The sequence below is a fragment of the Cyprinus carpio genome, chromosome B1 (assembly GCF_018340385.1).
Source record: "Cyprinus carpio isolate SPL01 chromosome B1, ASM1834038v1, whole genome shotgun sequence".
NCBI classification, from domain to species: Eukaryota; Metazoa; Chordata; class Actinopteri; order Cypriniformes; family Cyprinidae; genus Cyprinus; species Cyprinus carpio.
Window position 1 is genome coordinate 32,864,849 of NC_056597.1, and position 16,384 is coordinate 32,881,232.

At 34.7% G+C, this 16,384-nt stretch overlaps 1 protein-coding gene across 1 annotated transcript in view; it reads right to left on the reverse strand.

Annotated features, from left to right (window-relative positions):
* LOC109081260 (integrin alpha-L-like) overlaps positions 1-16,384 on the reverse strand; it is a 38,966-nt gene that overhangs the window by 11,746 nt on the left and 10,836 nt on the right. The window contains exons 6-12 of the mRNA XM_042717205.1: positions 15,811-15,941; positions 15,517-15,659; positions 15,068-15,218; positions 14,845-14,980; positions 14,665-14,738; positions 13,767-13,896; positions 13,551-13,693 (exon numbers count right to left, since the gene is read on the reverse strand). Coding sequence (XP_042573139.1) covers positions 13,551-13,693; positions 13,767-13,896; positions 14,665-14,738; positions 14,845-14,980; positions 15,068-15,218; positions 15,517-15,659; positions 15,811-15,941 — 908 coding nt within the window. The remainder of the gene's footprint in view (positions 1-13,550; positions 13,694-13,766; positions 13,897-14,664; positions 14,739-14,844; positions 14,981-15,067; positions 15,219-15,516; positions 15,660-15,810; positions 15,942-16,384) is intronic.

The following is a 16,384-nucleotide window of genomic DNA, read 5'->3' on the forward strand; positions in this document are numbered from 1 at the left end:
AATGAAAGTGCAATCAAACAAAGCATGACTTTTACTCAAATCTTTGTAGAATGTCATCAACTAACAATAGTACACATTTATGTACTAAAATGCATAGCAAATAGATTGTCACTGAATCAGCAACTCCACATTTACTGTCTTTATATAAAGCAGCAGAAGATCAGTGTTTGTGGATAATCATTGAGTGAAGCACAGGCTCTACTCTCCAGCACAATGGTGAACCACAAAACTACATTAAACTAACAGATCTCTCTTGTGCAATCACACATTAATACGATTGAGTTCTGTATTTACTCTCATCACCAGTGTATGACTTTGCATAACATTTTTTCTATAAACATTTACTAATATTTTAGTGAAATTAAATTTGTTTTGCTTGGTAAACCTGACTGTTACGTTTTACAGTATATTGCTGTTTTTCCCTTGAATTAACAATAATCTACTGGCAGCTCTGGTTGCCAGCATGTTACTGTTTTTCTACAGTTTGTTGCCGTAAATTAATTACAGTTTATTGCTGTCAAATTACGTTTCATGCTGTTTTTTCGTCATCTTATATCTTTAACCCTTTAAACCCCACACCAAAATCCTCAGTTTTAAATGAACACTTATAATGTGTGCACACTACAGAGTGTTAGAGTAACACTGAATCAGTGAAGTTAATGGGATAATTCTGTGATTAATTGATGATTGAGCATTAGTGATGAACACCTGCTATTAACAAACGGATTCAGTGAATGAAAGAGAAACACAAGAAATACAATTTTCAAACACAGCCTTAGATGAAATCAACTGAAATGAAAGACATTAAATCTCTCAAGATCTGATTAAACAACTGCTAAAACAGCTTCACCAGCCTCAATTATTACCAGAGTGACTTTATTCCTGTGAAACATCTGCAGAAGATCTTACTGAGAGTTACAGAGGTTTAGATGTTGTTCTTCTTTTTTGTTCACTACCATGGTTGAGATCAGTGTTCACTTTAGTTGGGCTCTTGAACCTTGACTTTTTAATGTTCACTTTTGCTGCTGTAACTATGTGTTTTTGAAACGCGTTTGTTATGGCAAAAAATAATTCAAGCAAAAAAAAAAATCTTGTATTGTCGTTTTGTAGATTGATAAGAGCATTGTTCTTTTGCTTCAGATTCACTGATTTTATCCGGTGCTCCTTCTCATACTGAGCATTGTTACTAAAACAGAAAAACAAGCACTGCCAAGCAATCAGTTATGAAAGACTGTAAAAACACAACACTCAATTGAAAACAATTAAAAGCTTTATTGTAGTTTAGACTGACAAGTCAATAATCAGAATATTAATCTCAACAATGGTGACAATCCAAAAAAATATATAAACAGATCAGTTCTGAACATCACAAAACATGCTACTAAAGCTCAACACAAAAGCAAAAATAAAACACAGTAAGAATCCAAGGAAACAAGTGGACAAATGAGCAGTATAATTTATTCATGCTGTAATGCATGCTGGGAGAAATGGGTGGTACCCAGCATGCATTGCATAATGAAGCTTTTGATTGTCACCATTGTTGAGATTCATATACTTATCCCTTAGATCTCTAATCAAATGTTAATCAAAATAAAAATCAAAAACAAAAAAAACCTAAAAACTTATTAAATAATTTTTCTTTCATTCGTTAAACTACTGATCAAGCTCATAACTTCAAATCACAAAAAAAAAATATATGTATTTAACACTCAAACAATTACATCATTTAATCCATCAAAACTTTAAACGCATATTACAGATAATGGCTATTAGAAAACCCCAACATCACTTAACCCTCCACAAACATTTTGCTATAATAATTGTATCTTAACAAAACAACTATAGCAATTTAACAAATGCTAACGTTCAAAAGTCAAGGGTCAGGAGCACAACTAAAGCAAACACTCATCTCCACAATGGTAACGTCAAACGAAACAATAAAACAGCATCATTTAAACTGTTGTTTATTCTCAATAAGATCTTCTGTAGATGTCTGACAGAAATAAAGTCAGTCTGGTTAGTAATAAGTGAAGGTGGTAAAGCTGTTTGTTGATTGTTTAAATCTTCAGTTGATTTCATCTAAGGCTGTGGCTGAAGTCAGTTGTAGTTCTTGTGTTTGTCTTGTTTCTCTTTTCTTCAGTGATTTTGCTCGTTAACAGCAGCTGTTCATCATTGTCTGAATTCACTCATTAGTTTTCATTCTCTCTGTCAGGTGGACTATATTAGTAAACTCATGTAGGGAAAAGTGAATGAGGGTGTAGGGTGTGATTTGAAACACAGCCTCTGAGTGTCGACTTTGAACGTTGTTAATTCACGATATATAGCAGCAGGCTACTTTCTCGAAAATGACAAATATTACCCAGAATGCACTGTTTTAATGGAAAACAGAATGTTACTGTCAAAATTTGGCCGTTTTTTACAGCGATTTTTAACAGTGTGGGTGTTTGATCCGCCACATATCTAAAAGGTCTACTTCTCGAACTATTTTTGATAATTGAGATGAAGACTGAAGGTGAGGTTCTTCATTTGTGCAATCAATAGTGAAATTCTCAGTACAATTCCAATCGGCTCCCATGATTATATTTCCATCAGCACAGAACATTAAAGCATTTCTTAACATGCTGAAAAAATTTGTCGTTCATGTCCGACATTAGGTTTTTTAATAAATAAATTTTATTAATTATTAATTAATAAAAATCAACAGGTAAACCATCTAAACCAGCAGTTTTTCTACTGGGGAAGACCCGTATAAAAACTCTGAGCTATCACTTGCTCACATTTATACAAATTATTATAAAAACCAACAGCGTGCTTATGAATAGCAGCATGATCAGACAACACATGCCCAAAGTCAGATTTTAAACTATGAATGAATCTTTTTTAACCATTCTTTTGCTCCAATCAAAAAAAAAAAAAGAAAGTGTGATGGAACATCCATTTCCATTATATTCTTAAAACGGGACCTAATCAGAGCCCCCTGTGCTGATACCCCTAACAAGTTAGTTAGCACAGACTTCTTAACCTCAAGAGCTTAAAAAAAACGTTGATCCTTTGTGGCCTCAGCTAAGAGTCCCACTGTAAAACCTGACAAGTCACAGTAACTCAACCCGTTTGAGTAAACAGATTGTCTTTACTTAAACCATGTAAGTTTTAAAACTTTGCAATTATGTTATCAAGTGATTAATTAAGTGCTGATTGAGCTTTAGTGATGAACAGCTGCTGTTAACAAACAGCATCACCAGCTCCACTTATTAATAACCAGACTGACTTTATTTCTGTCAGACGTCTACAGAAGATCTTAATGAGAATTAACAAAGGTTTAGATGTTGATTTATTGTTTCATTTGAAGTAACCATGTTAGAGATCAGTGTTTGCTTTAGTTGGGCTCTTGACCCTTGACTTCTGTCTTAGATTATTTTTTTTTTTTGGATGTTGTAACCATGTGTTTTTGAAACATGTTTGTTATAACTCAAAAAACCCAGAAAAAAATATGATCAGGTATTGATTGTTATACAGCATATTGGTGATGATAATCATCAGTTATGGAGCTGTTCAGAGTTCAAAATCTTAATAAATAGGTGTTCTATAGTTAGTTCAGTTGATTACAATGAAAGCCATTCAAAAAGTCAGTGTTTTTTTCATAACCAGTTAATATAAAGGACTTTCCAAACAGTTTGGTCTTCTATGGTGTCAATTAGTCACACACAGACATCAATAATCAGAATATGAACCTCAACAATGGTTACGAAAAAAAAAAAAAAAAAAAACATGCTGCAATGCATGCTGGGTACTATTGTAGTACTCATCCATGGCTCCCAGCATGCTCTGCTGCATTTTTTATTTTTTTTTTATTTTTTTTATGGTCACCATTGTTGAGGTTCATATGCTGATTATTGATGTTTGTGTGTGATTACATAACACCAGAGAAAACCAAACTGTTTTTAAAATTATTTATATCAACTGATTATCATAGAACCACTGGCTCTTAGAATCACTTTTACTGTAATCAATCGAACTAATTACACAACACCTATTTCATCAGAGATTAGATTCCAAACAGTTTAATAATCAATGATTATCATCACCATACAGTATAACAACCAACATCTAGGTACAGGTTTGATTAAAAAAAAAATTGATAACCTGAATGCACTGTAAGTTGCTTTGGATAAAAGCAGCTTTTAAGAGTGTGAGTGTGTATATAACACCTGATGATATTTTCTCTGGGCTTTTGAGTTACAACAAATGGTTATACCAGCCAAAGAAAAAACTAAAACAGAAACCAAGGGTCAAGAGCACAACTAAAGCAACCACTGATCTCTAACATGGTTACTTCAAATGAAAACATAAATCAACATCTAAACCTTAGTTAATTCTCATTAAGATCTTCTGTAGACGTCTGACAGAAATAAAGTCAGTCTGGTTATTAATAAGTGGAGCTGGTGATGCTGTTTGTGGGGTTGTTTAATCAGATCTTGAGAGATTTAATGTATTTTATTTCAGTTTATTTTATCTAAGGCTGTGTCTGAAGTCAGTTGTAGTTCTTGTGTTTCTCTTTTCTTCAGTAATTCTGTTTGTTAACAGCAGCTATTTATCACTAATTCACAATTATCACTCAATTAATCACTTAATTATTTAATTGCAATGTATTTCTTCTTTCAGTGAACTCAACTGAATTAAGTTCAGAGTACTCATAACTGTTAGTTTTAAAACTTAAATGGTTTAAGGCAATCGGTTTCCTCAAACGGTTTGAGTTAACATAACTTGTCAGGTTTTAGTGAGGCTGTGTCTGAAGTCAGTTGTAGTTCCTTTCTCTCTTTTCTTCAGTAATTCTGTTTGTTAACAGCAGGTGTTCATCACTAATGCTCAATTATCACTCAATTAATCACTTAATTACTTAATTGCAATGTATATCTTCTTTCACTGAACTCAACTGAATTAAGTTCAGAGTACTCACAACTATTAAGTTTTAAAACTTAAATGGTTTAAGGCAATCGGTTTCCTCAAACGGTTTGAGTAAACCTACCTTGTCAGGTTTTTAAGGGTACCTTCATAACAAAAACATTGGTGACAAATCACTTTTGCTTATACTTAACGCTGGAGTTCTTCCACTTCAGATTCCAGCGCTTTCACTGACTTCATCAAGACTTTGGTAACATTACAATTATATTGTTGACACAACTGCTTTGTTTGGACTTTTCCAAAGTCCCACCACTGTTGTAAGGACATAAATTCATTTTTTGTATTTTGATAATTTTCCAAAATGATACAAAGATTTCTTTAAAATTTTTATCTTCTAATAAAGCTGTATTAAAATGGCAGTAGGCACTATTGGGGTTTACACATTTTAGGAAAACACAAATTACAACAAGTGAATGATCCGAAAACCCAACAGGGCTAATAAAACAGTTTTTAACAACTTTAAACTGATATTTAAAACAATAAAAACGATCAAGTCTGGCCATGGACAATCCATTGTCTTTACAATGAGTCCAGGTATACTCACTTTGGTTACAATGTAACCCTCTCCATACATCACATAATTCATGGGTCTCTAACAATTGAATCAAACAAGTACGAGAAGCAGAATGAGGCTCAACATGATTTCTATCAAGTCTATTTTCTGTACAATTCCAATCCCCATCTATAAATAAAAAAACTTTTTCTTTACAATCTCTAATAACACCACTTAAAATTTTCAAGAAAGTCAATGTCTCCATATTCGCCATCTTCTAGTTGTCTTTTGGCTTTCAAAACAAGTTTCTTTAAATGACAAATCTCTTGATCAGTGAAAACTTTCTCTCCTCTACTTTCAGAACATTTTTGAAAATGACTTATGGAATTAATGAAGAGTTGTAAATCAGAAAACACTTTCTCAAATTCCAAATTCCTAGCTCCTTTAGTATTCTTGAGAAAATTCTTAATGCTCAAAATTGAATAGCCACTTTTTAAGGGGGGCAAAGACTGCGATGAAGCTAATGAATCTTCAGAGTCTACCTCAACATCACTGTCAAAAGTCTGAGAACATTCATGAAGAGGAAATGTTTTCATTTTGACAGCAAATTTACAACCATCTCTATTTTTTCTTTTCCTATCCTTATCTTTAATAGATTTATCATCTACAAACATCTCACTTTCTTCAACCAAAGAACATCCTACCTCATCCACTTCCTTCTGAATGCTAGTACTGGCTTCCATTTCAATGTCAATATCACACTGAGGACCATCTTCAACAGAAACTTCAACAACTACTTACAATTCATTCTGTTTTTGTCCCTGAAACTCGTTTGACTCATTTCTTTTTTGTTCTTGAGAATCATTTAGTTCATTTTGTTTTTTTCCCCTGAGGACCACTTTTTCATTCTGTTTTTGTCCCTGGGATTTATTTGATTCGGCCAATTTTTGTCCCTGAGTTTCATTTGACTCACTATGTTTTAGACCCTGAGAACCATTTAGTTAATTCTGTTTTTTTTCCCTTGAGCTCTATTTGACTCGTCCCATTTTTGTGCCTGAATTTCATTTGTTTCACTCTCAAGTAACACATGACACTCAATTCCACAAAATCATATGATTTATTTCCCTTTTGTCTCTGAGATTTACTTGACTCACCCTGTTCTATGTTTGCAGTAACTACTTTTTCTGGGCAGGCACGTATGAGATGGCCCTCCATGCCACATTACATAAACATTGTAGTCATAATCATCCACTCTGAACTTTAACACTAAATTTAACTCTTCAATGTTGTTCTTTGATATCATAAAAACTTGCCATCTAAAAGAAAGAACATGTCTCAATTGCGGAGATTTACAGCCGAGAAAAATCACTCTAATTGGCGACATTAACTGTCCATGTCTAATCAGTTCCCTCTCTAGCATTTCATTACTAATGAATGGAGGGACTTGCGACAAAACAATCTTTTTTGACGGACTAACGAGCGGCACCGCTTGAACAAAGATAACTTTAATTCTTACACCTTGTTCAACAATGGTTGTGACTTTATCAAAACTATCCACAAAAATCACAACTCCATTGTTCATTCTAGATGCGGATTTAATGCTGTCGAAACCAACAATCTCCCCGACTGCCAAAGCACATTCTTCCACAGAACATTCTATAGTCGGACAAAGTTTAAACGCATGTCGGCGTGTGACCGTTTTTAGCCCCATGCTTCCAACTCCACTTACCGGCATGACTCCCGGTTACACCAGTTGTCGCTGCCACCAAAACTAAACCACTTAAACTATACCACCAGAAATAACCAAATATCTTAAATAAAACTAAACAAAAGAATAGAAAAAACAGAGCGAAAAGAGCACTCACACCAAACCACGCTCCCAGTCTCGCATCCGCTCACTCAACAGAGAGAGTCAGAGAGAGAGTGCGCGCGAAGCATTGTGATACAATCTCATGATCTGTTAAAACTGTTTATTCTGTTTATTCTTCATCAACACGTCCTTGTTTTAATCACAGCCCCCATACAGAGAGAGAGAGTGCGAGCAAACTGATAAAGTGGTCACATACCACACACAGACACGTCCGCAGATGAGTCCGGATATGGGAATGTTCCATAAAATCTACAAACACATTCTTCGGGGATCACATTCATCACATGGTCACTGAGCAAACAACACATTTCAGCCGCCGGAGCTCAAAGGATGACAGATGAATTTCACGCACACCGGGGTCGCATAAGGAAATTATTATAATGTCAAAGGGCACATATGGACATAATTATTAGGTCAAAGGTCAAACTCATCAATCATTTTGTCATATGCCGGTGGCTATTCACTACTCATGTTCTAGTAACAGTACAGTCACACTGCTGTTTTTGTTCCACTGACTTTCACTGACCTTGCATCCAAAAGCATTGCACTAATGCCATCTGAAATTATCACCCTGTATTTTTCATTACATCATATTCTCCTCATCTGTCCTGTTCTTGTTATAAATGCACAAATAGATCTATTGCCTTGCTCCTTCACACCCCATTCCAGTATATCCTTTAACACAATAATAACAAATTCAATAATCACAAATACTCTAAAACCTTCATACACTGTAAAACCCGACAAGTAACTTAACTCAAACCGTTTGAGTAAACAGATATCCTTAAAAACATGACAAGTTATGTTAACTCAAACCGTTTGATGAAACCGATTGCCTTAAACCATTTAAGATTTAAAACTAACACACTGTAAAACCCGACAAGTAACGTAACTCAAACCTTTTGTGTAAACAAATATCCTAAAAAACATGACAAGTTATGTTAACTCAAACCGTTTGAGGAAACCGATTGCCTTAAACCATTTAAGTTTTAAAACTTAACAGTTATGAGTACTCTCAACTTAAATCAGATTAGTTCACTGAAAGAAGATATACATTGCAATTAAGAAATTAAAGTGATTAATTGAGTGATAATTGAGCATTAGTGATGAACACCTGCTGTTAACAACACAGAATTACTGAAGAAAAAGAGAGAAAGGAACTACAAACTGACTTCAGACACAGCCTCACTAAAACATGACAAGTTATGTTAACTCAAACCGTTTGAGGAAACCGATTGCCTTAAACCATTTAAGTTTTAAAACTAATAGTTGTGAGTACTCTGAACTTAATTCAGTTGAGTTCACTGAAAGAAGATATACATTGCAATTAAATAATTAAGTGATTAATTGAGTGATAATTGAGCATTAGTGATGAAACAGCTGCTGTTAACAAACAGAATCACTGAAAAAAAGAGAAACACAAGAACTACAACTGACTTCAGACACAGCCTTAGATAAAATAAACTGAAATAAAATACATTAAATCTCTCAAGATCTGATTAAACAACCCAACAAACAGCATCACCAGCTCCACTTTATTAATAACCAGACTGGCTTTATTTCTGTCAGACGTCTACAGAAGATCTGATTGAGAATTAACTAAGGTTTAGATGTTGATTTATGTTTTCATTTAAAGTAACCATGTTAGAGATCAGTGTTTGCTTTAGTTGGGCTCTTGACACTTGATTTCTGTCTTAGTTTTTCTCTGGCTGTTGTAACCATTTGTTGTAACTCAAAATCCCAAAGAAAATATCATCAGGTGTTATACACACACTCACACTCTTAGAAGCTGCTTTTATCCAAAGCAACTTACACTGCATTGAGGTTAGCATTTTTTTTTTTTTTATCTAACCTGTACCTAGATGTTGGTTGTTATACTGTATATTGGTGATGATAATCATTGATTATTGAACTGTTCGGAGTCTAATCTCTGATGAAATAAGTGTTGTGTAATTAGTTTGATTGATTACAGTAAAAGTGATTCTAAGAGCCAGTGGTTCTGTGATAATCAGTTAATATAAAGAACTTTCCAAACAGTTTGGTTTTCTATGATGTCACTTAGTCACACACAGACATCAATAATCAGCATATGAACCTCAACAATGGTGACCATAAAAAAAAAAAAAAAAAAAAAAACAAAGCAGCAGAGCATGCTGGGAGCCATGGATGAGTTTTGTACTACAATTGTACCCAGCATGCATTGCAGCATGTTTTTTTATTTTTTTTCGTAACCATTGTTGAGGTTCATATTCTGATTATTGATGTCTGTGTGTGACTAGTAAACACCATAGAAGACCAAACTGTTTGGAAATGCCTTTATATTAACTGATTATGAAAGAACCACTGACTTTTTGAATGGCTTTCATTGTAATCAACTGAACTAACTATAGAACACTTATTTAGTAAGATTTTGAACTCTGAGCAGCTGTATAATTGATGATTATCATTACCAATATGCTGTATAACAACAAATACCTGATCATATTTTCTCTGGGTTTTTTTGGGTTATAACAAACATGTTTCAAAAACACATGGTTACAACATCCAAAACAAAATAATCTAAGACAAAAATCAAGGGTCAAAAGCCCAACTAAAGCAAACACTGATCTCTAACATGGTTACTTCAAATGAAACAATAAATCAACATCTAAACCTTAGTTAATTCTCAATAAGATCTTCTGTAGACGTCTGACAGAAATAAAGTCAGTCTGGTTATTAATAAGTGGAGCTGGTGATGCTGTTTGTTAACAGCAGCTGTTCATCACTAAAGCTCAATCAGTACTTAATTAATCACTTGATTACATAATTGCAAAGTTTTAAAACTTACATGGTTTAAGTAAAGGCAATCTGTTTACTCAAACGGTTTAACATACTTACACATTTCTTTAACAATCAAATAACGTCTGCACATAGTAAGAACATGTTCCATAGTTTCTAAAATCTGACAACTTTTGACAATTTGATATTTACTTCAGTGTTTTGTTTTTTAACAGCTTGTCTAGTTAATTTGTCCATCCTCTTGGACAATATGTATTTCAAGGCAATAACTACTTTACTGGCATCTGCTAGATCTCTAATCTGCTAAATGTGACTGTAAGGCATAAAGGTGTAAATAAATAATAAACATTAACTTCAAGATTTTCTGTAAAGCTGCTTTGAAACTGTGTGATTTTGAAAGGTGCTATAGAAATTAGCCTAAATTTGACTTGACTTTTATGGATGGCTTTGTCAGCTCTTCACATTGTGAAAGTGTTATTCATATTTATAACTTACATTTTAAATAATTTATGATTTATAGTAAAAAAAAAAAAAAAAAAAAAAAAAAAGAATTAAAAGTATCAACATTTAAAAAAAAAGTAACTGAAAAGGAATAAAATGCAATCTATAATTAAATAAGTACATAAGACATATAAACACGTCTACACTGTAAAACCTGAGAAGTCACAGTAACTCAAACCGTTTGAGGAAACAGATTGCCTTTACTTAAACCATGTAAGTTTTAAAACTTTGCAATTATGTAATCAAGTGATTAATTAAGTGCTGATTGAGCTTTAGTGATGAACAGCTGCTGTTAACAAACAGAATCACCAGCTCCACTTATTAATAACCAGACTGACTTTATTTCTGTCAGACGTCTACAGAAGATCTGATTGAGAATTAACTAAGGTTTAGATGTTGATTTATTGTTTCATTTGAAGTAACCATGTTAGAGATCAGTGTTTGCTTTAGTTGGGCTCTTGACCCTTGATTTCTGTCTTAGATTATTTATTTTTTTTGGACGTTGTAACCATGTGTTTTTGAAACATGTTTGTTATAACTCAAAAACCTCAGAAAAAATATGATCAGGTATTGTTTGTTATACAGCGTATTGAAGATTACGATCATCAATTATGGAGCTGTTCATAGTTCAAAAACTGACTAAATAGGTGTTGCATAATTAGTTCAGTTGATTACAATGAAAGCCATTCAAAGAACCAGTGGTTCTATCATAATCATTTAATATAAAAGACTTTCCAAACAGTTTGGTCTTCTATGGTGTTAACTAGTAACACACAGACATCAATAATCAGAAATATGAACCTCAACAATGGTGACGAAAAAAAAAAAAAAAAAACATGCTGCAATGCATGCTGGGTACTATTGTAGTACAAAACTCATCCATGGCTCCCAGCATGCTATGCTGCATCAAATTTTTTTTTATGGTCACCATTGTTGAGGTTCATATGCTGATTATTGATGTCTGTGTGTGACTAAGAGACACCACAGAAAACCAAACTGTTTAGAAAGTTCTTTATATTAACTGATTATCACAGAACCACTGGCTCTTAAAATCACTTTTACTGTAATAAATCGAACTAATTATAGAACACCTGTTTCATCATAGATTAAACTCCAAACGGCTCAATAATCAATGATTATCATCACCAATATACAGTATAACAACCAACATCTAGGTACAGGTTAACCTGAATGCACTGTAAGTTGCTTTGGATAAAATCAGCTTCTGAGAGTGTGAGCGTGTGTATAACACCTGATGATATTTTCTCTGGGATTTTGAGTTACAACAAATGGTTACAACAGCCAAAAAATAAACTAAGACAGAAGGCAAGGGCCAAGAGCCCAACTAAAGCAAACACTGATCTCTAACATGGTTACTTTAAATGAAAACATAAATCAACATCTAAACCTTAGTTAATTCTCAATCAGATCTTCTGTAGACGTCTGACAGAAATAAAGTCAGTCTGGTTATTAATAAGTGGAGCTGGTGATGCTGTTTGTGGGGTTGTTTAATCAGATCTTGAGAGATTTAATGTATTTTATTTCAGTTTATTTTATCTAAGGCTGTGTCTGAAGTCAGTTGTAGTTCTTGTGTTTCTCTTTTCTTCAGTAATTCTGTTTGTTAACAGCAGGTGTTCATCACTAATGCTCAATTATCACTCAATTAATCACTTAATTATTTAATTGCAATGTATATCTTCTTTCAGTAGACTCAACTGAATTAAGTTCATAGTACTCACAACTATTAGTTTTAAAACTTAAATGGTTTAAGGCAATCGGTTTCCTCAAACGGTTTGAGTTAACATAATTTGTCAGGTTTTTAAGGATATTTGTTTACACAAAAGGTTATTCACAAGATACTAGTACTGTTAAACAATTAAGCTAAAATCATTTGATTAGGATTTAAACCACAGAATAGACAAAATCCAAACGTTTATTTTATGGCCCTTCATGGGAATCTGTAATTAGAAGAGGGAAAATTTGGGTTTAGCATCAGCTTTGGGCTGGATTTTTTTCATTCACCTGTCAACCCTGACAAACACAAATTTACACAATATTTAAAAAATATAAATAAATAAACCAAAGTGGTCTGTGTAGAAATAATCTGACTCTTATCCCCATTTTATATGGCATTTCAGACCCCATATAGCAAGTGGAATGTTTGCTATTACTGTTTAATACAAACTAGAAAAATGCTAAAAATCATGAGAGCGTGTGTGACTGGAAGAGGTCCACTGATTTATATTATTCATAAGTGGTTGCTATGCAGCTGTTGGTTGGTAGGGTGGTCATAAGTGTCCGAAACACTCCGGCCAGACTTCTTCTAAAGTGTCTTAAACATGAACACATCACTTCAATTCTCAGATATCTCCACTGGCTGCCAGTTCGTCAGAGAATAGACTTCAAAATTCTCCTTTTTGTATATAGATCCCTTCATAACCTAGCTCCTGTCTACCTCTCTGAACTCCTTCATCTATACACTCTTAAAGCCTATGTTCCTACGATCAGGTTTTGTTGGTAGTCCCTCACTTTAGGCTCAAGTGTAGAGGGGAGTGTACATTTGCTGTGCCAAAGCCACAATTTTGGAATATCCTGCCTTTTAGTGATTAGAATGGCCCCTTCTCTGTCCTTGTTAAAAACCTATTTGTTTGCCATAGTTTATAGATGAATGCTATACGGTAATTTTTAACCATGTTGTTCTTATCTTTTTGCCTGGTTTGTTTTCTTTGCATGTTATATAATCTTGCTCTTCTGTAAAGCACTTTGGTTGTTGTAAATGTGCTCTACAAATAAATTAACTTGAACTTGATAAGTGGTGGTTAGGCTGTTTTTAGTTTTTTGCAAGGGTGTTTCTGAGTGGTTGCTTTTCGGTGGACTGTAGGTTTGGAAGCTCCTGGTCTCACCGGTGGAGAGAGATAATATTGTGTCTGAGGGTTTTTCACTGACTTGTTCTCCGTTGATGTTGCTCGTCGCGGTCCATGTGTTTTGGTTCTTGGTGAAGAGGGTCACCAGACCCGTGTGTTCGGCCCGCGGCGCCCCAGAGAACAGAAGATAGACGCCGCGTCTCATTCCCAGCACAGAAGAGTAACCTGAACACCATCAGCGTCATTAACACACACACACACACACACACACACACGAACAAACAAAAACTCAACATACCCATGTACGAGTCTTTATTTACAGCTGGATCGATGATCTCTGTCTGATTGAAATCAGATCCTGATCCCGTCACTTCATACAGAGCTCCACGCCAGTCATTCGATCCGACCGAACCCACGATCACAGACTCCTGAAACAAACACTGCAGTCTCAGCACTGACATATTACACACAATAACGGAGAGCAGTGAAAACAACTCCTCTGATCTGATTGGCTGTATCTGTGCGCAGGTTTATATCTGTCCATCTGTTCTCACAGTACAGCCACAGCTACAATGAGAACTAGTCACTGGATCTCACAATGTTTGCAAGGTTAGTGGCATAAAATCTTTGAAAGATGCTCATAGTTTGAATTGTGACACTTAGGAGCAAATAAACCTAATCAGTTTCTCTTGACTGGTTTTACCTAAGGACCCCAATTAAACATCAAGCGGTGGCATAACATTGATTATCATATCGTATTATAAAAGCACAAATCTTGAGTGCGTCTCAATCAGCTCCCTAGAGCACTGACTGGGGAGTCTGACATTTCTAGGACTCTCCCAGTGTCAAAACTGTTCCAGTACACTGTGTTCCTTCCTAAAATTCCCACAATGCACTACAAAAAACAGGGAGCACTGCCACTTACTATGTTCTCTTTTGACAGATGGCAACATTTTGAGATGTGAGTCACAGAGGGGAAACATTTTAGTGAGTAAAGACTTAAATTTCAGTCTGCTTCTTACAGAAAGCATCATATGACTTCAGAAGATATATTGCAAGAACATTTATGTCCTATTTTGGAGCTTGGCCCCTGGTCACCGTGATGTGCTTTCACTGAATAGAAAAGAGCAGCATGAATATTCTGAATATTAAAACAACCGTTTTGGAATATAGTTTATAAACACCATTTCTCTCACCTCGTGGTAGACGACACTGAATCCACTCTGTGATAACTCTCTCTGTCTGTCTCTGCCGTGAGCTTCCACTGACCCTGAAACACAGAAGAAAAACTCTCACAATCATCTGTGGATTCTTCATTAGCTGCTTCTATTTAAACTCTTTATTTAGTGTCCATTTACTGTACTTCTACATTTTACCTTCAATATTGTAGATCGAAGACCACTGTAGTCTTGCAAGTCCTTTAAGTCCACTGTAGTCTTGAATGTAGAAGGTGTTGTTCTGTTTTGGTTCTGATGCCATCTGAGTGAGTTCAGTTAAACTAACCTTTCCCACCTGAAGAACAGTGTGTAGTGTGTCATTTCTGTGTGACTATCTGAACATACAGAATAAATCACATGCTTGAGCTTTAGAGAAACTCACCCCGATCACGTAACGGAGGATATTCTGTTCATCACATGTGTTGAGGACATTATGATCATCGTTATCACTGGGGTCTCCATCTGTGATGATCACCAGAGCTTTCTGAGCGTTGGGATCAGCTCCAGACGACACGCTATTCAGAAGATTCTTTCTGATGATATGATAAATCATAAATCATGACATATGAACAGATTTCAGCCTCAGTGTCAATGTTTGTCTATGCCAATGTTTTTTTTCTTTACTTCTAATTTAAAGAACGACAAAAGTACAACTTCAGCAACAGTGTTTAACAGTCCAGAATATATATATATATATATTTTTATATTTTCACAACATATATTCACACGTGTTTTTTTTTTTTTTTTTTTTTTTTTTTGTTTATATCAACATTTAAAACTCTTCTAGTGTAATTCAGTGAATGCTCATAATCATATGAAGGTTTCACTCACAGAACGTAGTAGATTGCTTTGTGTGTGCTTGTGAGAGATTTCATGTGTCTCTCTTTCATGAGTTTCTCTTCAGCAGAGCCGTTCTGATAATCGTTGAAGTCAAACACAGTTCGTACATCTGTTGAAAACTGTACAGCAGCAAACTGACAACAAACAACAACATTATCATCATTAGACGACACGTTCACACCTCAATACACATATTTATAATATGGACATTCACATGCTGATTCTGCTGGTTAGTGATCAGATTTGTGGTGATGTTCCACATTATTAGCTGATGGATTATTTTACCTTTATGGATGAGTATGAAAGTTTTTTCATAACATCTTTAATGAAGTATTTGTTCATTTCAAACTCGTATGATTTCATACTGCTGGATCCATCAAAGAGAAACACCAGATTGACTTCTCTCTTGCTGCATTCTGCAGAAACACCACAACATACACAAACTCTGCTGTTACTTTAGCAGTCTTAACACAGTGTCCTATACACGTGATAAAATGTATCTTTTCCAAGTTAATCGCAGTTTTTGTTCTAACCAGCCATGACGGCGACACGTCACACACAAAGTTTCTATTTCAGAAATGGTTTCTGCAACTTTGCGGCTGACAACATACAATATGTACAACATACAAACTATGACAATGACAATCTCAGGTACTGATTATGTATTTTATTCAGTGTTATTACACAGCTGGAATACTTGATTCTGATTGGTCAGTCACGACATTCCGAGGTGTGTTATCCCTGGATAACAACCTGTAAAAGCTGATAACACAGGCTCATCTGGGTAACAGCAGTCGGCGCTGTACTCTTGCTTGAACTATTTTTGTTCTCGGTGGAAGCTTTGCATTTGTTTAGCTAA